The sequence below is a fragment of the Piliocolobus tephrosceles genome, chromosome 5, assembly GCF_002776525.5.
Source record: "Piliocolobus tephrosceles isolate RC106 chromosome 5, ASM277652v3, whole genome shotgun sequence".
In the NCBI taxonomy this organism is placed as follows: domain Eukaryota; kingdom Metazoa; phylum Chordata; class Mammalia; order Primates; family Cercopithecidae; genus Piliocolobus; species Piliocolobus tephrosceles.
The window spans coordinates 93,115,721-93,142,058 of NC_045438.1; the positions used below are offsets into that span (position 1 = coordinate 93,115,721).

The window sequence follows — 26,338 nt, forward strand, 5'->3', positions numbered from 1 at the left end:
ATACTACATGTCTTGTTCAGAAGAGGAGGCAATATAAACCAGATTGATATAACATTGAAGAAATAGAAAAAATGCTGAGTAAACGTAGTTATGTAATTTGTGTTAGGGAATAGATATGGTACTATTTAACTGGGTTTAATACAGCAGGTTTCCTTCTAGTCTTTTTCTTCCCCCCAGTATGGATATTTTTATTTGGAAAAAATGTAAATACAGAGAAATCCAGGAAATAATATAACATACCTATTTACCAATCACTGAGAATTCACAAATTGGAATCTTTTAAAAATCATTGTTCATTTCAGGCCTTTCTAGAAAATAATATAAATTATTAAAGATAAAGTTCAGTTTCCTTTGAAACATCCCCTTCGTTCTTTTTCCTTGTCAACCCTCCCAAAGAAAACCATCATCACGAATTTGTTGTGTATTATTCCAGTTCTTGTTTTTATACCTTTATGTTACATCCATCCATCCACGCATAATACTGATTTGTGCATGTTCTAAAATTTATAAGTGGAGGAGCATGGTGGCTCACACCTGTAATCTCAACACTTCGGGAGGCCAAAGTGGGTGGATCACCTGAGGTCAGGAGTTCGAGACCAACCTGACCAACATGATGAAACCCCATCTCTACTAAAAATACAAAAATAGCCAGGTGTGGTGGTGTGCGCCTGTAATTCCAGCTACTGTGGAGGCTGAGGCAGGAGAATTGCTTGAACCCAAGAGGTGGAGGTTGCAGTGAGCCGAGATCGCACCATTGCACTCCGGCTTGGGTGACAGAGTGAGACTTGGTCTCAAAAAAAAAAAAAAAAGAAATTTGTAGAAGTGTAGTCCTGTTGTATACTCTGTTTCTTCACTCTGTCACTTGACATTATAATGGAAGGGTATACTATGTCTAGGTATATTGTGATTGCTGATATATTTGGACTTTTTATGTTTTCTGTTCTTTGTTTTCCTTTGTTCTTTACTTTCCTGCTTTTTATTGGTAAATATGTTTTGTTCCACCCCTCCTGATTTGGAAGTTTATAGATCCTATTTCTGTTCTTACATTTTTTAATGGTAACTTTAAATTTTATTTTAACAAAGTCTAAAATTACTCTCTATATGTATCATCCTCCAGAACAAAACCAGGAGCATAGTATCCTTTAACTTCTTACCTACCAACCCCACTTCTATCTTTCATGATTGTTATTGTCTAAAGCTGTGCTATATGGTAGCCATTAGCTGCATGAGTTTATTAAACACTTAAGAATGAGGAACTGAATTTTTTATTTAATTTTAATCAATTTAAGTTTAAAAACTGATATTAGAATCAGCGATTGGTAAATTTTAAATGTTTGGAACAACCTGGGTGAAACTACTATAAATTTTATGAATTCTAAATACAGATTAGATGTTCCTGATAAAAATTTAGTGTTTGAATAAAGATGTGCTCTAAGTATAAAATGAACACCAGATTTTAAAGATTTAGCACAAAAAAAGTCTGAAATGTCACATTAATCGTTTTTTTTTTTTTTTTTTTGCATTAATTACAGGGTGAAACAATAAAGTTTTAGATATATTCAGTTAAATAACATTAAAATTAATTTCACCTGTTTTCATGCTTTTTTTAATGTGGCAATTAGAAAATCTAAAATTATATGTTGTATTTCTCTGTAGGACAGAACTGCTCTAGAATTTCTATTGAAACGTAAAAGCACAATAGGTAATGTTATCTACAATTAGTAGTTAATTAGACTTATTAGTATATTTTTTACATTTTTTTCTTATATACTTTTCCTTCCTTCTAGATTTGTTTTTCTTATTACTAAATTTGATCCTTTAGTAATAGATTCTTGTTGAAAGACAGACTTTGTTGGAAGTGAACTCTCCTTATGTTTGTATTCTGAAATGGCTTTATTTTGCCATCACTCCTGAATGATAGCTAGGTATGGAATTCTAGGTTGACAGTTTTCCTCAACTCCTTGAATAGTACTCTATATTTTCATACATTTGTTGTTGTTGAAGTAATTCTTTATAGGTAATCGGTCTTAACTCTGATAACTTTAAGGATTTTTCTCGTTTTCCTTGATGCTTTGTAGTTTTATTACAATATATCCTGCTGTATTGTCTTGTTTGTTTTGATTTGTTTTCACTTTGTTCCTTGGTGTGAGTGTTCAAATCGGAGAGTCAAGACTTTACTTTGGGAATATATTCATTATGTCTTTTCCTTCCTACTGATAACCTCTTTCTCTGCTTCTGAAACGCCTATCAGATGGTTATGGAGCTTCTCAATTAACCACGTCACCTAACCTCTCTTTTGTTCATCCTTTTGTTGTTCTTTGTTGCATTCTGGGTTAATTCCTCAGCAGTCTATGGCAGTTCCTGCTGTGTCTGGTCTAGAGTTTATCCATGTTTTGAGTTTTTTATTTCAATGAACCTGCTTTTATTTGCTTCAAATTTTCTATTTTGTATGAATCAAAAACATTTTGATACTACATGCATATGTAGTATCCAAATAAATATGATTTACATAATAATAAACCAGCATCTAGCTTAAGAAATACACCTCTTACCAATGACTTTGTCTTTCCCAGTCAAATTACCCTCCCTTTCCTCAGCAAAAGGTAACCTCTGTCATGATTTTGCAGTTATCATTTTTATGCTTTTCTTTATAGACTTTCATTGTATTTGTATTTTCAAACTTTATTTAAAATCATGCCATGACTTCCCTTTTTTGCCCAACATTGTGTTTGTGCGATTCATCTCTGTTGATGTGCATACACACAGTTCATTTGTGTTCACTGCTACATATTATTTTATTATATACCACAGTGTATATATCCTCCTGATGACATATATTTAGGTTGTTTCGACTTTTTAATTTTAGCTAAGTATGTATTTTTTCAACATCTTTTTATTTTCATGCTTTCTATATCCTTGAGTTTTTGGTGTCTCTTTTAAGTATCATATTGTTGTATAAGTGTTAGTTACCTATATTGTGTATTATTTTTAAGTCTTAAAATCTGATTGAGCAAGCATTCTTTCCCTCCCCACTCCCCACTGTTTTCCTTCTTGGGGTGTGCCAGAAGGGATGAGAAACAAAGCTTAGGGCTGGTACAGGGTGAGAGAACATACAGGAGTATCCTCACATAAGCAGCTTCCTTAAAAGGCACAAGAAACTAACAACAGAAAGTTAAAACATCTCTTGCAGAGATGGATATGTGCATGAGACCTTTTTATTTGACCATGATTTGGGCCCTCTTGACCATTCTTGGTTCAAACTGGATTAGTGTAAGCCTATTGTGTCTTGGGGAATGGAGCAAGAGCTCCCTTTGCCTTGGCAGTCCCTGCATCCCATCTAACTCTCCTCATCTTTCACATCCACCTGCCAGAAGGTTGAAGTACATCTGAGATCCCCTATATCCACCCCCAACCTTTTGTTTCCCCCTTTTCTTTGTTTTTATTCCTCGCAATCCCTTGGCACAAAAAGCTTTGGGTTTCTGTTTTAATCCCTTAAAACCACGCTCTCTTCCTTCCTGTCTCCGGCCTGTGGCTTCGTGTTAATTGATGGAGAGGGTTATGTGATAAGACAGCTTATAATGGTAGGTCTTTCCAAAATAGTCTACCTGTTACTCAGTGCAACAAAAACAGATAACCAGTTTGCAGGGAATCTGGATGTAAGGAAATGTGATCAACTTTAAGGCTCTGTTGAATATAGTTTCATACTGTATAATTCAGAAGACTAAAGATCTTTTTTATCGCATAACCTCTGTATAACAATTTACAGTTTATGAAATGCTTTCTCCAGTATCTCACTTGATCATAAGCAGTACCCTTTGAGTTAGCTGTCATTATCATCTATCATGGATGAAGGAGACTGAGCCACTGTGATCAAATCACTGTCCCAGATCATACAGCTTCTAGGTAGAGAGCCAAGATTCCAGCCAGGTGTCTTGAGCTCACATCCTGCATTCATACCATTGTATCACACTGATCCCCGGTAAAGATGGATTGTTCCTGACTGCAGATGTATTAAATGCTTGTTAATAGAAAGCCGTTGTGGGAGATTGCCAGAGAAACCAGCTTTGCTAGCTCTTCACATCCAGAGCCTTATGTTCATTCATCTGAAGGCATTCACATTTTCAGTGTACCTGCTTTTTTTATGCAGTGCCTTTCCAAGTTTCTCTATTTTGAATAATTTGCATCCCATACAAACATTATCAGGTCAGTGTTTAGAGACTGAACTCCATCATATTGCCTGTCACTAATCCACTGCATAGAAAAATATGAAAATAATGTCATTAACATCAGTTTTTCTTACAATAGCTATGTAGTGCTGTGTTAACTGCCTATCAATTACAGGTAAAGAGTACCCTAGACTGAAATCTACTGAGTGACCTGACAGGTCTGAATGAAAGCCCAGCACTCCTAGGCAACCAATTATCTGTTGTAGCCAGAAGGGTTAAGTTTGTAGCCATGGAAGTGAGCAAAGACCAGTGGTCCACCTAGGAATTATCTTCGTATGCTCAGACTAAGATTTTGCCACAACTGACTGATTAACACAAGATCAATGAATGAAATATTCCTGTGCAAGAGAGTGGGGAACAAAAAAGAGAAAACTGTTTCTTCATAATGGAGAAGGTTCCATGGAGGAGGGGAGATGGTGGATTTGGAAACAAGAGAGAAATCCATGACATGTGAGGTTCTGGAAAGAGGGCATATGATAGGCTATGGGTAACAGGCAGCTCTAGGTAATAGAGAAAGGTCCCTGGGTCCTTTGCCTTGAAGAAAAGCTTTTGTCTTTCCTAAAGACTTTTATGTATACTTAGGACTTTTGTTTTGCATACTTTTTTTATGACCTAAGTTTTTTAATTTAGCATTATTTTATGTGGACTTTTCATGTATTCACATTGCCTAACTTTTTAATGCCATTCACTGTTACATAAATATGCGAATAATAGTTTACTTAATCATTTCTCTATTATTTACTGATAGATGAATTGCTTCCACTTATTCCATATTAGAAATAGTACAAATAAAGCCATATTTTTACGAAGAGTTTCTTTTTTTGAGTCCGGGTTCCAAAATTGAAATTACTAGGTCGTATTAGTCCTCTGTGTCTTTTTCATATTGCTAAGTTGTTCTTTGAAATGATTATATTAATTTACAGTGTCACTAGCCTCAAACAGTAGGTTTTATGATCTCTTGAATTTTGTTCTCATTTTATCAAATGAGGCATTACCACATAGCTGTTTTATTTTGCTGAGCCAAACATCGTGTCAAATGTCAGTTTGCTATTTGTATTTTTTTCTAACGGGTGCTCTATTCAGATCAGCAGCCTATTTGTGCCGTAGAGACTGAGTATTCACTTTCCAACTTCATGTAGTTTTAAAATGTTAGTCTGGTTTTCTAATTAGTTTGTTTTAATGTTATTTAATAACTCTTAGCCAATAAAAAATATTGGGACATGTGGAGTGTCCAATAAATCCAAAGTATATTTTACTTTAAAAATAAAGAAAATATAAGGTATGTTTTTTCCCATAGTATACACATCCTGTAAAGGAGTCGGGTTTGAGCTGTCACAAGAGGAGGCAGGTGCCGCCCCAGGGGATGGATCAAAACCTGGAAATAAATCAGCTGTGGGTGGCACGTAGCCTGGCTGTCATGCCGAGGCTGGGAGTTTAGTAGAGATACTGGAGTTGATAATGGAAAAATAGTAATCTATGATAAATTTGTCAGTTCATATCAAGAAATGGGCTAGAAATCAAGGCTAGGCAAGGATGGGATGAAAATGTGCTTTTGTGGTTGGCCTGGGCTTTACCAGCATCCTGCCCTTATCTTAAAGGAATGGAGTGACTGGAACAAGAGGGTGGCTCCCAGGCATTCCTGCCACTGACCTCTGGCCCCTGTTCTTTAACTGGAATCGTCAAAGATAAATGAAAGTCGCTTAGGGTGAATGCACATTGAGAACAGGGAATCGCATCATTCTTTCACCGTTTCTGCTTTAAAAGTCGAGCAGTTACGCAGCTCTCTACCGTGTGTGTGCATGCATGCACGTAGGTGTGTACAAGATATACCCTGTTGTAACTTAGTTTTTCTCTGTAAAAAAATCTGTTGGCTTATCTTGTCCTGGGAATGAGGTAACTTTTTAAAAACATTTTTCTGATGTGTGTTTTCCAATTTAAATACAATTCACTGAAATGTTTTCTTTCTAGTCTCCAGAGAATACAGAGGGCAAAGATGGATCCAAAGTAACTAAACAGGAGGTAAGTATATCTTTGACGTCCTATATGTAATTATTTACATTAAAATGTTTAATATCGTTAGGATTGTCTGCATCTGAATGAACTGCGGACAGTCATATGAACAAAGTTTAATATGAATGAACAAGGTTGTTAAGACTACATAAAACAGCGATAAGTGTCTATATGTAGTCTCGCTTGGCCTAGGTATGTTTCAGTTGGATATATTGTTGAGGCATTTTCCACTTACTGTGTTGTTTATATTTCTACCTGTCAGCCCTGCTTTCCGTTAAAGCAGATACTGAGAATTCCTTCTGGGCAAAGAGTAATATAGTAGGTGAATTCATCAAGCAGAACAAAGTCTGCCTTTCACAGCAAGAAAATGAAAGACTGTAGATCTCATAAATTCTATGCTCCAATGAGTAGATTATAAATCAGTTTTTAGGTTCTGAATATTTTGCCTGAGGAGGAGCATCTCTAAAATCAAAAACTATAGGCCAGGCACAGTTGCTCACGCCTGTAATCCCAGCACTTTGGGAGGCTGAGGCACGCGGATGATGAGGTCAGGAGATAGAGACCATCCTGGCTAACACAGTGAAACCCCATCTCTACTAAAATTATAAAAATTTAGCCAGGTGTGGTGGCGGGCATCTGTAGTCCCAGCTACTCGGGAGGCTGAGACAGGAGAATGGCATGAACCCAGGAGGCAGAGGTTGCAGTGAGCCGAGATCGCACCCCTACACTCCAGCCTGGGCAGCAGAGTGAGACTCCATCTAAAAAAAAACAAAAACAAAAACAAAAACAAAAACAAAAAAAAAACTATAGAGGGATATACAATGTGTCAAAATATTAAAGCTTTTTTTTTTTTTTTAATTGGGAACACTCTTAAGATATTAGGATAATTAATTAGGCAATGATTCAAAGATGTTTTGTATTAAAATTCAGAAACCTCCAAAAGTCCGGAAACTTGGAAGAGATTCTTGGATTTGACCCTCTGTGGTTATTATCATGAACCTCTAAAAAAAGATGGGCGAAATAGTAGGAAATGAGATATAACTTTGATGGCAACCATTCCCTTTGCACAGAGCTTTAGAATAGGTGGAAAACTGCAGCTATTACCCTTGAACTTATCAACTAAAAGGGGTCATGACTGAGACAAAAACAATATCTAGTTACAGGTTCTTTGATTGGGTGATTCATAATGTGGTTAATAATTCAGAGGAGTTTATCATGATACCAAAACCCCTGCACAAGATTTGTACAAGGAAATTCATTCTGCCAAGTGGAAAATCTTCAACAGAACCTATAAAGAAATAAGTTAAAAGCAAAACAAAACTGTCTGTCCCCATGATCCATGTACCAAGCATTCACTGTTTAACAGAGTTTGGAATAATCATGAAGTTTTTTATCCAAAGCAGAGTCACCACACACATGTGAGAACCAACCAAAAAATGGTAAGAACTAACCAAAAAGTGATAAATGCTTGAATTTTCTTGGGAAATGGCAAAATGTGATTTTTAGAACAGTTGGCTAAGTATAACTAACCTTAATGTTTTTAAGATTTGGATGCCAAAACAAAAGCATTTGGGTTTTTCCTTAGGGACTGGCATTTAAATTGATTTGTCAGTCAGAAAACCTAGGAACACCATGGCACCCAGTAATCTTTGATTGTCTTCCCAATTCCACTACACCAAAAGCAAATCAAGCTGCTGAGAATATATATATAAAGGATATGTGTGTAGTTTTGTACAGCTGTATTATACATTTTATTTTATTTTATTTTATTTTATTTTATTTTATTTTATTTTATTTTGTTTTGTTTTATTTTATTTTATTTTTTGAGACAGCGTCTCACTCTGTCATCCAGGCTGGCGTGGGTGAGGTGGCGAGATCATAGCTCACTGCAGTCTCTATCTCCCTGGCTCAAGTGATTCTCCCATCTCAGTCTCCTAGTACCTGGGACTGTAGGTGCATGCTACCACACCTGGCTAAATTTTTTTATTATGTTTTTATTTTTATTTGTTATTTTTATATTTTATTTTATATCATTTCTATGTATTTTATATATTTTTTGTTAATAAAAATGCTTTCTAGACAAGGCTCTACCTGTCATTTAAGCCAAGGCCAGATTAAAACTCATGATAATGACTTCAGGACATCAACACAGTTATTTAAAAAGTGAAAAGGTCAGTTAGTTTGCTGATGGTTTCGGGTAAAAACTGTCAGTATATTGATTTTTTTTTTCTTTCTCACTGGATTGACTGAACTTTTCAGTTATGTCATTGAGTATGCACCATCTTGACTATAGTAAATGGATAACAGTTACTAAGGGGGATTCTTTTTTGAAAATCCTTTTCCACTGTATTAGAAGGCATTGTGCAGAAGATAGTACTTCAGGGGACTTGGACGGTAAACAACCAAAATAATACATTATAGTCATTACCATCAACAGTTACAAACCCTTTTACATCCATCATTTGGTCTGGTCCATATAGTAATTCTAAAATGAGAGGAAGCAGATTATTCCTCAACAAAAATGTATAAGCACCTATAATATGCCAAGCACTGTTCTAAGCTCTCCAGATCCCACAGTGAACAAAACAAGCAAAAATCCCTGCTTTCATGGCACTTCCTTTTAGTGGGAGAGAGAGTAAAATAAAATGATTGAATATTAGCTATGAAGAAAAACAAAACAAGGAAGGCGAATAGTGAATGTCAGAGAAGTGCTATTTTGGAGGACAGATTGGCAGATGTTATCCCTGTTTTAACTAGAGCAAAGTTCTCAGAGAAACATGATTTTCCCTGGGTATTAGAACTTGTAAATAGCAGAACCAGGATAGATATCTGCATCTCCTGCTCCAAAATCTGCTATCCCTATGGCCCTTTTATGACAGTCCTAAAAATCTGGTAATCCAGTATCCATTTTTCTGTCTTGTCTATTCCCAGCCAAGGCTCTGAGGTACGAACTTTTCTACTTCCCAGTTTTGAAAAGAAGGCAATTTCTTTTTAAGCTTTTTTTTTTTTTTTTTAAATAGAATTAGAAGCAACTTGACTTTTGGGTTTTGCTTGGAGGTACATGGTCAGGCTCAGGAGCAAAAAATCTCTTAAAAATAAAAATACTCCCACATTCCAAAGGAATGATCCGTGTGTTTCAAGCAGTATCCAGCAAAGTACAGTGATTCTATTGAATATAGTTATCCCCGTGTACTTTGTCATTGGGAGATTAGACTTCTATGTTGCTTTTGCAACCAGGATATTAAAGTAGAAGATTTCATGTCTTTCAGAGTAGGCTTCACCAGAATTTTCCCCAACCTAAAGGATGATCGTGCCTATGGGATGATGCCTATGGGATAATTCCATTGTGACCAGCACCTATATACCGTAGTGACAAACCCTCACATTTGTCATATCTGTTTGTCATATTTATCAATGATGATTTTTCATTCTTAAAGCCCTCCTTCCCTCCCTGAGAGGTAGTAAAATAATTGGATATTGGCAATTAAGAAAAACAAAGCAAGGAAGGGGAATAGTGAATGTCAGAGAAGTGCAGAGGAGCAGTCTCTGGACCACTTTTCCTGAGGATTCACAATAAAAAAAAAAAAGAGAGAGAGAGAAATTCTTAGTATCTTTTTTTTTCCTTAGCAGTCCCACCCAATCTGAGTCTCAAATGAGTACTTCACATGTTAGTGTTTTAACAAGGAAAAAATAGCAGTCTCATCTATTTCATATCCAATAAATATAGTCCCATAGTTTATAGATTTTAAGGCTGTGAAAGCTGATGGAACTTTCCAGGAAGGTGTCCATACTTGCATGCATAATCAGTACTGCTGACTGAGAGTGAAACGTTCGTCTCAGCTCCGCTGTTTGCAGTGAAAACGAAAATGTCTTATGATGGCTACTGGAAAAGCAAATGTAAGAAAGGTCTTTTTTAATGGCATAGAAAGAAGAGCTGGGAAATTTTAGGTAGCAAGTCATAAAATGATTTTATAATAAAAGATAGGATTTTTAGGGACTGGCTACAGTTTAGGCTTTTTTTTTTTTTTTCCTCATTAATTTTCTAGGCTTTTTATATTGGAACTCCTGTACTGGACCTGAATTTTTAAAAGGTATTAAGTCCTTTGGATCAGAACAACTGTTAGGCTCTGCAAAGCAGTGCTTAGATTGGAATGTCTCTGGAAATCCCAAAGAGCTCTCTGGCATCACTTAGTCTATTCAGCATGTTCAGGTGTTCACATGGAGAGGAACAACAGTGTCACAGTTGGGGAGCTTCTCTCATGATTTTGCCTCACTTCATGGAGATTTTATTCAAGACAACTAGATGGCAGATAGGGAGGCAGTTTTGAGTTATGGCTAACATGTTTGGCCCCTTTTCAGGCCCCAAACTAAAGAGTAACTGAGTAGTGGCTCTAGGACTTCTTCCCCTCCCCACAAGTTCACAGTTTCTGTATGTTTCTGGTGCTTACCCCTTCTGTTCATCTCAACACTTATTGAGGGCCCCTGCTCCATATTGGAGCCACAGAAATATAAGAGAAAGTGGTCCTGTGCAAGAGGGGATGGAGACATGAGTCAGATGAAGTGAATGTGAGGCAAGACCAACATGGTGCACATGAGTTGACATCAAGTGGAGAGGGAGTCAGATAAGGTTCTTTGACCTCTCTTCAGCATGGAGACTGCCACTTTCATCTTGGAAGGTGGTCTGCCTGCTGTAGTTTGTCAGACATGGGTTGTCCTTGAGGCCACACTGAAGCTTCAGAGCTGAGCTCTGTTGGGTAATTGGAAGATGCTCTTTTCTCCTCTATGCTCAGAAAGTACGTTAAAAAAACACAAGATACCCTCTTGTTGCCCGGTTTACTTGAAAATGTTGCCTTTTCTTCAGTATACTCAATACAGTTAACCATCCTGGAAAAAGTATTGCAGGATTTGGATTCTGGTTCCCAGGGACTCGTGGGTGCACTGTCAGGAATACACCCTTGATAACCATAGCAGGCACTGTAGTTCCTGTGGAGAATCTGACACACACTCCTCCTGTACTAATTCACAGGGCTATGTGCTGAGCTTACATGCTTTTACTCTGTGCAGTGAGTGTATCCCACCCAACCACTTAACCTGCACAGCCTCTCATTCTCAGCACATTCTCGTAGTTGGCCTTAAGTCCAGCTCTGATTTTTCCTCGAGACCCCAGGGTTAAAAGTATTCATGGAAGCTCTGGCCCTTCATTTCCTTCTGTAGTTTAGCTTCTCTGGCTATTTTCAGCAATAAAGTTCTTAGATGTGGAGATGGCAAGAAATATTTCTTCCAGTTTGGCCTGACTGGCTGACCTAGACTGACCTTAGCCCCACTTCAAGAATTCCATGATTCCTCATAATTATGGCATGGGTTCCTACTGACCATTTTTGTTGTCCCCCTTAGGAAAAATTATTTGAAACATTTAAGCTATTGTACTGAGGCAAATTCTGCATGAGTAAGTGAGAACTAGGGAAAGGCTTGGATTCATTTATTCAGCAAATACTGAGTTTATACTGTATGTTGGCCAGCACACTACTGTACTGGAGATGGAGCAGTGAATTAACCAGACAAAAAGTATGGAATATTTATTTCTGGAGCACTTTTTTAAAAAGGCAGTTATACTTTTACAATGTGAAATCCCTTGGGGAGCCACTGTAGGTTGGATGGTAAGTAGAATATCAATTTTGTGTGTTATTGCTGAAATGCCTAGGACAGTTCTTTTAATTTAGATTTTCTTTGCAGGATCATTTGCTGTTAACTTGTAATATCCTTGAAGAAAAAAAGATTTCCCCAAAATATCAATCTCTACACAATTTCTCTGTAAATTTTCTAAACTTCGTAATTAAAAGAAACAATTAATGCACTTTTAATTCTAGTTAAATCCTTTGAACATATACTACTAGATAAATGTGTTTGTTTTGTTATAGGTAAAAAGAAGGCTTTCTTGTTAACTGCCAAGATTTGTAATCATTTTCATTTCTAACATACCAGCAAGATGGGGAACTCCTGCTATTTTGGTTTCTACACAATTGCATAAGTCTCTTCTTGTATTAACTTAAAAGCTTTAGTTCCATTTTTAAGGAGCTGGAGTCAGACTGAAGACTAGCTCTTAAATAGCACCTCAATGTTCTTGCTGTTGATTTTGTCATAAAAGTACAGGTTTTAATTCGGGATAAAGCCTAAATTGATCTTCATTTCCCTTACTTATTCACCACACCCTGAGTTGGGAGTAGCTGTTTATTTGAACAGTGTACCTACCCCTTTTTAGAAATACTTCCTCTTGAGTGTCATGGTGCCCAGGGGACTTGGGATATGTTTCATTGTGCTTACCTGGAGAAGGTGATGGGAATCATACATTATAGTCATTCAACAAAGTAAGGTATATTAAGAACAGATTTTTAGAAATTAACTTCATTTTATATAATCACCAAAAAATATGTATATTTTCCATTCCCTTTGTAGCCCACAAGACGGTCTGCCAGATTGTCAGCGGTAAGTACCTTAGAACCACTTCAGCGTTAGTTCTTATGAGTACATGGTCCCTTTGTCCAAAGTGAAGCAGCAAAAGGAAGATTAAGATGGTTTCCCGTGAGTTTATTTTCTTTTTGAAAATTACCTGGCGTCCTCACGTCTAGCAAATTTGACCAGTGTTGCCAAGCAGTTGACTTGATCAAATGTGTCAGACAGTGGCCAGCCCCATTATGAAGAATATAAAGCAGGATGTTGTTTGACATTGCTATATCTCTGAAACAAAAGTAGTATATTAGGCAAAGTTCCAGTCTTCAGATTCTACCTATGATGCACTGAAGTGGACAGAATTCTGATTCTCTGTCCACAACTCATACTTTAGAATGTTTATATGAGAATGTTCTGAACGTTGTCTGAATCCATATACTGTAGCCTCATTTCAGACCTAAAGAATCTTTGTAACAGTAATAATTCTACTTTGCTATTTGGAGTCTCCTTCTGTGAGCCAGGAAATTCTTGTGGGGTTAGGATACAAGCTGAGATGGGCAGATGTGGCTGGACCTCCAAGGTGGACATCCTCCAGCTCTTCCTCATCAGCCTGTGCTCCCTACTGGCTCTTATGCTCTTCTCTTTTGCTGCCCTCCTAAGAGATTAGCTGGACTCCAGCAGAGGATTTTGGTTAAAATTCCTGCAGCCCAGGCTTTCCACTAAGAAGGTAGAGAGAAACGCATTGGTATTTTGGCTGACACTATATTAGTATATCCTCATACTAGCTATTAGAGAAGCTTCCTGCTACTTTGGTCTTTGGGAAAGCATGGATTTCATTGTTAACCCAAATCTGTGTCTGGTACAATATAGGGAATCAAAGCAAAGATGGGTATTAGGACCACTCACAAGTTCAGAAATACAGCTATTTGGATCAGGTGAGCCAGTGTTTCACGTGAGTCTCATAAGGAAGTGTATTAGTCGGTTTTCACACTGCTGATAAAGACATACTCAAGACTGGGCATTTTATAAAAGAAAGAGGTTTAATTGGACTTACAGTTCCATGTGGCTGCGGAAGCCTCACAATCATAGTGGAAGATGAGGAGCAAGTCACATCTTACGTGGATGGCAGCAGGCAGAGAGAGAGAGAGAGCTTGTGCAGGGAAACTCCCATTTTTAAAACCATCAGATCTCATGAGACTCATTCACTTTCACGAGAACAGTGCAGGAAAGACCTGCCCCATAATTCAGTCACCTCCCGCCAGGTTCCTCCCATGACATATGGGAGGGCATATGTTCTCGTGAATTGTGGGAGTTACAATTCAAGATGACATTTGGGTGGGGACACAGCCAAACCATATCATTCTGCCCCCAGCCCCTCCCAAATCTCATGTCCTCATATTTCAAAACCAAATATGCCTTCCCAACAGTCCCCGAAATCTTAGCTCATTTCAGCATTCACTCAAAAGTCCAAAGTCTCATCTGAGACAAGGCAAGTCCCTTCTGCCTGTGAGCCTGTAAAATCAAAAGCAAGTTAGTTACTTCTTGGGTAAAATGGGGATACAGGTATTGGGTAAATACCACCATTCCACATGGGAGAAATTGGCCAAAACACAGGGGCTACAGACCCCTTGCAAGTCTGAAATCCATCAGGGCAGTCAAATCTTAAAGCTCCAAAATGATCTCCTTTGACTCCTTTTCTTACATCCAGGTCATGCAGATGCAGGCCATGGGTTTCCATGGTCTTGGGTAACTCCGCCCCCGTGGCTTTTCAGGATACATCTTCCCTCCTGGCTGCTTTCACAGGCTGGCATTGAGTGGCTGTGGCTTTTCCAGGCACACAGTGGAAACTGCCAGTGGATCTACCATTCTGGGGTCTGGAGGGCAGTGGCCCTCTTCTCATAGCTCCACTAGGCAGTTTCCCAGTAGGGACTCTGTGTGAGGGCTCCACCCCCACATTTCCCTTCTGCACTTCCTAACAGAGGTTATCCATGAGGACCTTGCCCCTGCAACAACGTCTGCCTGGGCATCCAGGTGTTTCCATACATCTGAAATCTAGGCAGAGGTTCCCAAACCTTAATTCTTAACTTTTGCGCACTCGCAGGCTCAGCACCACACGGAAGCTGCCAAGGCTTGGGACTTCCACCCACTGAAGCAACAGCCCCTGTACCTTAGCCCCTTTTAGTCACAGCTGGAGTGGCTGGGAGACAGGGCACTAAGTCCCTAGACTGCACACAGCAGAGGAACCCTGGGACCCTGGGTCAGGCCCACGAAACCATTTGTCCTCCTAAACCTCTGGGCCTGTAATGGGAGAGGCTGCTGCACAGGTCTCTCACATGCCCTGGAGACATTTTTCCCATTGTATTGTGCATAGCATTTGGCTCCTCATTACTTATGCAAATTTCTGCAGCCGGCTTGAATTTCTCCTCAGCTCAGAAAATGGGATTTTCTTTTCCGTCGCATTGCCAGGCTGCAAATTTTCCAAACTTTTCTGCTCTGTGTCCCTTTTAAAACTGAATGCCTTTAACAGCACCCAGGTCACCTCTTGAATGCTTTGCTGCTTTGAAATTTTTTCCACCAGATACCCTAAATCATCTTTCTCAAGTTCAAAGTTCCACAGATCTCTAGAGCAGGGGCAAAATGTTGCCAGTCTCTTTGCTAAAACATAGCAAGAGTCACCTTTGCTCCAGTTCCCAACAAGTTCCTCATCTCCATCTGAGACCACCTCTGCCTAGATTTCATTGCCAATATCATTATAAGCATTTTGGTTAAAGCCATTCAACAAGTCTTTAGGAAGGGTCATAGCTGTTCAGCAACTCTCTAGAGAGTTCCAAACTTTCCCACATTTTCTTGTCTTCTTCTGAGTCCTCCAAACTGTTCCAACCTCTGTCTGTTACCCAGTTCTAAAGTCACTTCCACATTTTCAGTTATCTTTCAGCAGCGCCCCACTCTTCTGGTACCAATTTACTGTATTAGTCCATTTTCACACTGCTGATAAAGACATACCCAAGACTGGACAATTTACGAAAGAAAGAGGTTTTATTGGACTTATAGTTCCATGTGGTTGGGGAAGGCTCACGATCATGGAGAAAGGCAAAAGGAGCAAGTAATGTCTTACGTGGATGGTGGCAGGCGAAGAGAGACAGAGCTTGTGCGGGGAAACTCCTCTTATTAAAACCATCAGATCTCGTGAGACTCATTCACTAATCATAAGAACCACGCAGGAAAGACCCACCCCTGTAATTCAACCACCTCCCACCAGGTTCCTGGCACGACACATGGGAATTGTAGGAGTTACAATTCAAGATAAGATTTGAGTGGGGACACAGCCAAACCATATCAGGAAGACGTGTCAGTCACTAGGAGGACTTAAGACTGGGGTTGCTATTGTGAATCTCCAGGCAGTTAAGGGAACACACCTTGTAAGTCAAATGAAGACCAAAATTTAAAACGAAGCTTTTCCTGAGCACCAGAAACCAGCAATATACGCACCTTCCACTGAGATCATTCCCTGTGCTACGGAAACAGAGCCTCCTCAGAGGCCAGCAGGATTACAGACTTCAAAACCTCATTTCCTGGTCCCATCAAAACACTTGAATGCTGGGTCAGAGGGAAAGGTCTGCCCTCCAGAAAATAATATAAAAGGAAATTGTTTACTGTAAATGGAGAAAACATGTATATTAATACAGTATATCAAAGCTTAGGATAACAAAATGTTTTAAATTCTGAAAATGTAAGAACCATGAAAGCTGCTGTATTTGGGCTGCAGATTTAGGGTGATAAGAAGATTAATAAAAACATCTCTTACTTTTCAAGCTGGATTTTCTTTTTTTATTTGAAAGGTCATTTCTAACAGCCAGTCTTCTGAAATCGAACTGTCTACAATTTCCGTTTATGGTTTATGCACTTGATGAAAAGGGGCAAATTCAGTGTGAACCTGAATTACCTAGAGGCAGTAGGGAGGAACATGTATTTTTCTCCATAGGGAGAGACCCTGGCCAGTGTTTTCTATTTTAAAACCATTCTAGTGCTGGGAGAGATGTACACTTTTTTCTAGTTTTATGAGAGAAATATTTGTCCTAAAATATCTACAGAAAACTCCTGGAGTCAAATGGTTATCTTTTCCCCAGTTATCCGCATGTGCCACCTGGTCTCAGGCCCCTGGGAAGCTGGCCAGGGCTGAAGCACTGTGTGGCAGAGGGACCGTGGTCACACGGTGTGCGAATGCTGCTCATGGGAACTGGAGGAGGACCACATGAGGCAGGAAAAAATAGTTTCCTAGGGGACTCTTTGGCTAATAATATCTGTGAAAAATTTTAAACTTTGGGAGCTAACAGTAGACATTTTATCATTATAATTATGTTCTCAATGAAAACCTCTAGGGACAAATGAGCCCAGCATATCTGGTTAGGCAAAAGATTCTCACCTTGAGCTGGCATTGGAGAGAATAAAAGTAGGAAGAAGCTTGGCAACAGAAACTCGAAATCTACATCAGAAGTGGAAGGATTTGTAAGTGATTTTGAAATACTTCACAGGCAGCAGTCTTCATTACCAGCTGGGCTTTGCTAGTGATTGTGCTGTCATTTCTAGATTGTTAGGAAGGCCAGTGCAACTGAATTCATTGAGTCCTTTGGCCACGGGCCTGAGTCATTCCTCTTGCTGCTGTGCTGTGATAAAAGGAAGAACAGACACATAGGAGATAGAAGCTTAGACCTGTTCCCGGAGAGCTATTCTGGACCAGGGAATGAGGAGTCAGCTTTTCGATCTCACCTGCAGTTCCCTTGTGAACCCAGGGTGAAAATAGTTATGAAATGCGGAGATCTTTATGCTGTTACCTGGTGCTGAAAATAGGATGAAATACTTTTTAATGACCAAGGCCTTGTCAAAATGGATAGTTGTCTTTGTTAGTCTTTTTGTGTTTCTTTTGGTGCTGACAGTTGTCTTTTTCAGTATTTGTGTAATTTAAATTATCTTTGCAGAAACCTGCTCCACCAAAACCCGAACCCAAACCAAGAAAAACATCTGCTAAGGTAAGAAGTGCTGTTTCCCACTTTTGGCTTTTTAAACAATGAATAAATTATAATTCCCTACTTCAGAATCATTCAAGGAAAGGCCATATTTAATGATCCAAGCTAAAACCGTTACCACTGTTACGGACTTTCTTAAAGGCATAAAGCACAGTGTTCTGCCTTAATAGGAGTGTGTTTTCCATTTGGTCAGTGAGGCACAGGAAGTCAGAGATGTTGCTCTGAGAAGCCTCGTGTCCAAAGGGGGTTTGGCAGCAGCCTCGTGAACATGCGGTTCACATGGCACACAGCTGGGGTGAGTTTGGGCCCTGGCAGCACTGCCCCACTATGGGAGGAATTTGGGAAGGGGCTTCTGACTTCATCTAACTGGATTTTGCAGGCCATTCTGAGGTCTAATAATAATAATATAATAATGCCAGCAGGTAGTACTAGCATTTATAATGCCCTTAGAGTATGGCAGATATGGTTGATTGCTTTACTCATACGACCTTCACATAAACTCTATTGATGTAGATACAAAAATCCTGTTTTGCAGATGAGGAAACTGAAATACAGAATTCTTAGGGAACTTACCCAAAATGGCTTTTCTGCACTCTACCCTTCGTTATTATCCCATGTGAATTGTTTGAAACTTACGTGTATAGTGGTGTGAGTAGGTGATTTCAGAAACAGAACTCACTTTTGTTGTTTGGTCTTAAAATTAGGAACTTTGCTTCATCTGGGCTGCATTACCTGGCACCTTCCCAGCTTTCTAGTCATGCAAGCTATGTGTCTTCACGTGAGGGGTTTCATTGGAAAGCAGCAGCAGAGCCACCCCCTGGCTGGGTTCTCCCCCAGCTCTGCCTCTGCCTCCTCCTTCCCCAAGTCCTGCTGCTGCTGTCTCCATGGCAGAACCACTTCTCCCCTTACTGGAGGGGAGGTCCACTGAACAAATCCAGGAGAGGAATCATTGTGTTTTCCACAGAAGAGAAAGTACACTGGACTTTCTGTGCAACCTGTTATTACATTTTCACAGAGACTCATATTTGTGCAGTGTAACTCAGCTGAAACCCAGCAAAATTGGGCTCCCGTGTCTCCATAAAGGCCACCATGATGGTGATGGTTGTACTCACCTTGTGTTTGGACAGAGGCTGATTGCTTTTGGCCATCATCACACCATGTCTAACATTCTCTTTCCCTCTGCTTTGATCCCCTGTTAGAAAGAACCTGGAGCAAAGATTAGCAGAGGTGCTAAAGGGAAGAAGGAGGAAAAGCAGGAAGCTGGAAAGGAAGGTACTGCACCATCTGAAAATGGTGAAACTAAAGCTGAAGAGGTACTTTTCATAAATACCTCCCACTGATTGAATCAGTGTCTTTAAAGAAATTTCTCAATCCTTCAGCCGGTGATAGCACGTTCTTAATGTCTCTTTTTATTGCCTGTAATGTTATTGCAGATCCACATCTCTCGCTCAACTGTTAATGTCTCAACCTCCAGAGGCACCCCACCCAGCACACTGTCAGTAAAGGGGCAGATTGAAACAGTGAGAGTTAAGGGTACAGTAGAAAATTCTGCATGTTTGCAGTGACTAGAATCAGATAGTAGTGTGATGGTTTTTTGTTTTTTTTTTTTTTTTTTTAATTATCACGAAGAGTGGGAGCTTGCAGGTAAGGCTTCTGTGGTTGTTTGAAAAGCAGAAAGCAGTCAATGCAACAAAGTGTTTGTGTAATGTATTTCTGCCTTGTCTCTTCTTCACTCAGAGTTGAAATAGGTTTTGCAGTAAAGCTGGAAGAAAAAAAGAAAACAAATGTTCAAAACTGTGTGTTGGTGGGTGGAATTTCCTTTGCTTATAGTAGTTTTAGTAGTAACTATATATTTTTTTTCCTTTCTTTTTCACAGGCACAGAAAACTGAATCTGTAGATAACGAGGGAGAATGAATTGTCATGAAAAATTGGGGTTGATTTTATGTATCTCTTGGGACAACTTTTAAAAGCTATTTTTACCAAGTATTTTGTAAATGCTAATTTTTTAGGACTCTACTAGTTGGCATACAAAAATATATAAGGATGGACATTTTATCGTCTCATAGTCATGCTTTTTGGAAATTTACATCATCCTCAAGTAAAATAAATATTAGTTAAATATTGGAAAGCTGTGTGTAAGATTGATTCAGCATTCCATGCACTTGCTTTAAAATTTAGTCCTGTGCATACTGTGGTGTTTTTACTGTGCATATTTGAATTTTTCATGCAGTTTTTCTAGAGCAATAATCAGTGGTGCTTTTGTACCTAGGTTTTATGTGATTTTAATGAAACATGGATAGTTGTGGCCACCTGCTGACTATTTGTGGTTTAAAATAAAAGGTTTACCTGTCTGCAAAATACCTGACTCTTAGTATCTTTACTGCATTTTGGGAGTGTTTCATTTTATTGTTACAGAAGATATAAAGAATTCTGATGGACCTTGCCATAGCGGTATCTCCAATAAGTCAAATAAGATTGTTTCTTAATTTTCTGGCCTTTAACATTGTTACTGTTTTAATAAAATCATCTATGAATGCTAATGTAGAAGAATTACATCTAATTCACTTTATACCAGAAGTGGCCAGCAATGATTACTGTATAATAAAACTTCATAAAGCACTAATTTTTTAAAATCCTTATAAATAGGATATAGTTCTGCTAAATCAAAGCTAGTAAAAAAAAAAACCCATAAACTGAGGCTCAACTTTGAAAATCTCCCACTTTCAAAATCATAAATACTAAGTCACATTTGTATAAAATCCTTCGCATTCAGTTGAGGACTTCACAGCTTTGAAAGTGCTTTACCCAACATGAGCATGTTTCAGCCTTGCATCAGTTTGAGAATGGAGTTGGCACGGGTATATTAGAGCTCCTTTCTAGGATAAGAAATGGAGATGTGGAGTGTATTTGACTTACTGGAAGGAGAAAATCCAGGCTGGAGTCTTTTGAATTTTAAACAGTGTCTTTATGTCTATGAAAGGACATAGCAGTGCCAGGAACAGAGGAGTTATTTTATACGTGTTATTTTTTGTTGTTGTTTGCAACCTGAGAAGTTTGGTAACTGCATGAGCACCCCAGGAAAGCTGAATTATGGGCATTCGGCTTAAATGAAGACTTGAATCTTTTAAGATGGCAAGTAGTGCCTGTGCTGCTCAGGGACTCCTGCAAAGAAGCTGTTGTTCCTTTGGGCCTCAGATGCTTTTATGTTGTGCTTATCAACAAAGTTCCTCCTCCAGATTATATTTTGGGGCTAAGAACTTAAACTTGTCTCCTTGTCCCACGTCTGTCATTAGTTGACTGCATATATCAACCGTATTATATACAGAATAATCTTGTTCATAGTTTACTTGGTTTCTGAGTATGAAACCTACCTTAATTCATGAGTTTTGGACATGCTAAAAACTACTTTACCTTGAAGAAAAATATCTAGTATCCAGTGAACACTTTACAAAAATATTTTCAGTATACAGTTAGTACTCACTTGGAGTGTATTGCTGGCCAGTTTCCAGTCCAGAAGTGAACCATAAATTCCCTAGGTTTACTGTTTAAAAAATTATGTAAGTGATACCAGTGATTAAAAAAAAAGACCAAATACTACAATAATACATAAAGCAAAAAGTCAAAATCTTTTTTCCTCCCATTCCTACATCCCAGAGATAATCACTGCACTCTATTTTGTCTATTTTGTCTTTCTCGTGTGTGTGTTAGGGTTATGTATACACACATATACATATGTATATATAAATTTTAAAAGAATGAATCACTATCCTATTTTGAATTTATTCAATCTGTAGTTGGAGAAATAGATCATTTCTAATATTACAGTGCTGCCAATACAAACATGCCTGTATACAAAGTTTTGCCTACCTATGTATTTCTTCTGCTCAACTAAATAACTTCCCAGAAGCGGAATGTCTGAATCAAAGGGAATATACATTTGACATTTTGACTGGCTCCAAAAAAGATGTACTAATTTCCCCTTCCATCACCAACATATGAATACCATCTCTTTCCACCTTTGCCAGCACTCATTTTGGTCAGTCTAATAAATGAAAATATGCCTCACTTTTAGTTATAAATGTATTCTATTACTAGTAAAGTTGAACTTTTTCTGTTTAATGGTCATTTGAATTTCTGTGAATTCTGATTTTGTCTTTTTCTATTGGGGAGTCAGTGTGTTTTAAATCATTGTTACTAATAACAACCATTGATGCTATTACTATTATTAATAGCATCAATTATTACTATTATTACTATTAGTAATAGCATCAAACACACAAAGATCAGGGGTTCTATAGGCTATTGATGTCTACTTAAGTACAATATATAGATATTATCATGGCCATATTGACAAAACGAGCAGATACCATAGAGACCCCAGCTACCCACAATAACCCAGGATCCCCAAATTGGTCCCCCAGAACTTGAAGATTTGATGAATATACTGCCAAAGATAAGGACACATTACCTTCAACTACATGGAAGTTGTGGGACTCTCCATGCACTGCCCCACTGCTACCCTTTGGTGAATTTATAGAAAATTAAGAAAAGGTTCTCTTTCTCTAAGACACTTGTCTGCTAATTTGCTGGAGAATTATAATAGCCCTATGAATCTACAATTGCTTTGAGTCAAATGGTGCCCCCTGTAATTGAGTTGCACTATATGTACACTTGAAATTTACTGCACACTTAAAATTCTCTCTGGAGGCTACCCCATGGATTCTGCTGCAGCAACAGTGGGCATGTGGCCCTGGAATCCCCAACTGTAAGTTCTGTGAAAAATTAATCTGAACCAAAAGTCAAGATACAATGGTCAAACAATAGGTGAACCATCCCATAAAATCTTAAATGTATATTTACATAATTAAGAGGTTGGAAACAGGTATGAAATGAAGGTTTCTATCCCCAAATTTTAGGGGACATAACTTGGTTAGAGGTACAAATGCTATCCCTTAGGTTGACCAAAAATAGTGCGCTTAGAAAAACTGTCTCACCTCAGCTATCACATGCTAACATGTCTCTTTTTTGAATGTGTTTCCCTTTATCATGTGTGCAAAACTTTTATTATTTTCTATTTATTATTTTATGCAGAATATTGATTTAAAATCTTAGGATGGTTATAATGATTAGGATAATAATAGCCAGAAAGTGTTTAAGGTCCTGTAATAAGCACTTTACATAAATAATTTTAATTTAGAAGAAAATGTTTAATTATTTATCTAAATGTAATGTTCCTGTCCCCTAGTAAAAATAAGCCCAATTTTACAACACCAAATAGAGACTTGGGCTCACTTAAAGCCATAAAGGGAACTTTGTGATTATGCATCTCTTCCCTCATGGGAGAAGAGAAAGTCTTTGAAAGCCCAGTTTTAAAATGATACTTACATGTATATCTTCATGACTGTAAATTAGGCAGTGATTTCTTAGGTTTGACCTCAAAAGCACAAGAAACTAAATTAAAAATAAGTAATTTAGGCTGGGCGTGGTGGCTCACATCTGTAATCCTAGCACTTTGGGAGGCCGAGGGCAGATCAACCTCAGGGCAGATCACCTGAGGTCAGGAGTTCGAGATTATCCTGGCCAACATGGTGAAACCCTGTCTCTACTAAAAATACAAAATTAGCCAGGTGTAGTGGCGCGTGACTGTAGTCCCAGCTACTGGGGGGCTGAGACAGGAGAATTGCTTGAACTCAGGAGGTGGAAGTTGCAGTGAGGTGAGATCATGCCATTGCACTCCAGCATGGGCGACAGAAACAAAACTCCAACTCAAAGAGAAAAAAAAGCAAAAGATTTCAATAGACAATTGCTCCAAAAATGGATACAAATGGCCAATAAGCACATGAAATATGAGAGGATAGTCAACATCATTAGTAGGGAAATGCAACTGGAAACTCTAATGAGGAATCACTTTATACCCACTGGGATGGCTATTATAATAATTTTAAAGGAAAAATAGTACTGGAGAAGATATAGAGATTTGAGCCTTCATTCACTTCTCGTGGGACTGTAAAATGGTAAGCCTCTTTAGAAAACAGTTTGGTGGCTCCTCAAAAGTTAAACGGTTACCATATGAACCAGCAATTCCACTCCTAGGTACATACTCAAGAGAACTGAAAGCATATGTTCACACAAAAACTTGCACATGAATGTTCATAGTAGCATTATTGCTAATAATGAAAAAGTGGAAACCAATCCAGATGGTCATCAACTGATGAGTAAACAAATATAGTATGTCCATAAAATGGAATAGCCATAAACAGGAATGAAATATTGATACATGTTACCACACAGATAAACCTTGGAAACAAAATGCTAAGTAAAAGAAGCCAGACGTAAAAGGCCACATATATGAAATGTCCAGAATAGGCAAATCCATAGAGACACAAACTAGAATATTGGTTGCCAGGGGATGGGGGAGGGAGGAAAGGCAGGTGGCTACTAAAGGGTGCAGGGTGTCTTTTGTAATGTCCTGGAATTAAATAGTGGTGATGCTTGAACAACTTCATGAATATACTAACAACTACTGACTTGTATTCTTTTTAAAAAATGACTTTTCATAAGCCTACTGAGAGCACAGGACTTAGAATCAGGAGGCCTGAGCTTAAATCCTGGTACTATTTCTCAATAATTGTGTGAACTCAGAAAAAGTCATTTAAGTTCTAGCTTTCAGTTTTCTCTGTAAAATAAAGATAGTATCTGTTTGACAACGCTGTTAGGATTGAATGAGATAGTCACTGTGAAATCACCTGCTGCAGTATCTAAAATACAGTAGGTTTTCCACAAATAACAGTTTAACTCATTGGATGAATACAAACGGGCTATGTAGCCATCTTCTGATGAGTATATACCATGTATTTTTGTCAGAGGCAGTGGGTATCCCTTGAACAACGCAAAGGAATTGTGCTCCTCTTAGAAGGCAATATATTATAATGGTTAAACTTGTGAACACTGAAGCCAGACTGGGTTCAAACTTGTCTTGGTTACTTACCAGCTATATGACCACAAGAGTTTACTCAGTTACTTATATTTTAGTATTTTTATATATAAATGGGATTTAAAATGGTACTTCCTTTATAAGGTGTTTAGAAGTGTTAAATGGCACAGATTTAAGTGTTCAGGGAGTGATGTGGTTTGGCTGTGTCCCCACCCAAATCTTATCTTGAATTGTAGTTCCCATAATTCCCGACTGTTGTGGGAGGGACCAGGTGGAGATAATTGAATCCTGGAGCAGTTTCCCCCATCCTGTTCTCATGATGGTGAATTAGTTCTCATGAAATCTGATGGTTTTATAAGTGTCCTTCCCCGCCGCCTTTGCTTCTGACCTCTCTTGCTTGCCACCATATAAGATGTGCCTTTGTTCCTCCTTTGGCTTCCACCATGATTGTGAGGCCTTCCCAGCCTTGTGAAACTGTGAGACCATTACACCTCTTTTTCTTTATAAATTACCCAGCCTCATGTATGTCTTTATTAGCAGCATGAGAATGGACTAATACAGGGAATATTAATATTTCTAGCCAAAACATGGAGCATATTAGTTCCTTGAAGAGTGGTTGCATTGTCTCATTCTCCCTTGTGCCTCTAGAACATGACAAATTAAATAGACTCAGTAAATACTTGTGGAACTGAATTTGGTCTTTTATGGACAGGAAACAACCAAGCTCAGGGTTGTTACCACTGCTATATCCATCTCCAACTGAAGCTAATTGGAAGCTATATGTTTGGTGTAACCCAAACATATAAACCATGATTCTGGCAAGTATTCTTTGGAATTAATGCAAAAATTAATCTTTATCTAATTTAGCTTAGATTTAAAGCCTTTTAAAACACTAATACCACTAATTAGTGAAAAAGAAAATATTTCAGTTGGTTGTGGTCCTGTTCTTGTGATAATACTTGGTCACCTTTGTGTATGCACATTTATTTTTAATCTAGACCCAAGTTCACTTTTCTAGAAAAATTATACCATGATCTGTAATACCTTTCTTTTTAAATCATATACTATTTAACAATTAAATACAGAATATCCCCTTAGAGATAAATACACCTGGACCTACATTAATGGGTCTCACTGGGTTCCTTGAAGACAAATCATAAACTCTGAAGCTGAGAAGAGCCTCTGAGGTCATCTAGTCCCTCCCTGATGTGGCTTAGATTTCTCTTTACAATAGGATCAAGCAAAGAGTTACTCAGACTGATTAAATACATCCAGTATGAAGAAGTATCATCCAAACAGCTCTGAAAGAAAGTTCATCCTTATTGCTGAATTAAGAACTATCTCCTTGAAGCTTCCAATTATTGATTCCAGTTAAACTAGGATCAGGCACATATAAGCTAATTTGATCCTTCCCCCAACAGCTGCTCAAATATCTAAAGATGTCTATCACACCCTAAAACAACTCTGTTTCTCTTACCCTTCCAGATTATGGTCATAGGACATAAATGTCTTTTTATTTTATTTTATTTTATTTTATTTTATTGAGATGGAGTCTTACTCTGTCACCAGGCTGAAGTGCAGTGGCACGATCTCAGCTCACTGTAACTTCTGCCTCCTGGGTTCAAGCAGTTCTCCTGCCTCAGCCTCCTGAGTAGCTGGGACTATAGGTGCATGCCACCACGCCCACCTAATTTTT

The 26,338-nt window shown here is 38.3% G+C and overlaps 1 protein-coding gene across 7 annotated transcripts in view; it reads left to right on the forward strand.

The window, feature by feature from the left end:
• Positions 1-20,066, forward strand: part of HMGN3 (high mobility group nucleosomal binding domain 3) — a 32,769-nt gene extending 12,703 nt beyond the window's left edge. Inside the window, exons 2-8 of one of the 7 annotated variants that reach the window (XM_023223082.2) lie at positions 6,195-6,245; positions 7,637-7,675; positions 12,690-12,719; positions 17,660-17,710; positions 18,907-19,020; positions 19,141-19,240; positions 19,584-20,063. In XM_023223082.2, the coding sequence (XP_023078850.1) occupies positions 6,195-6,245; positions 7,637-7,675; positions 12,690-12,719; positions 17,660-17,710; positions 18,907-19,020; positions 19,141-19,240; positions 19,584-19,597 (399 nt within the window). In that variant the 3' untranslated portion in view covers positions 19,598-20,063. Of the gene's footprint in view, positions 1-6,194; positions 6,246-7,636; positions 7,676-12,689; positions 12,720-17,659; positions 17,711-18,906; positions 19,021-19,140 lie in introns of all 7 variants that reach the window. The other 6 variants (XM_023223085.1, XM_023223081.2, XM_023223086.2 and 3 more) reach the window with 6 other exon arrangements.
• The last annotated feature ends 6,272 nt before the right edge of the window (positions 20,067-26,338 follow it).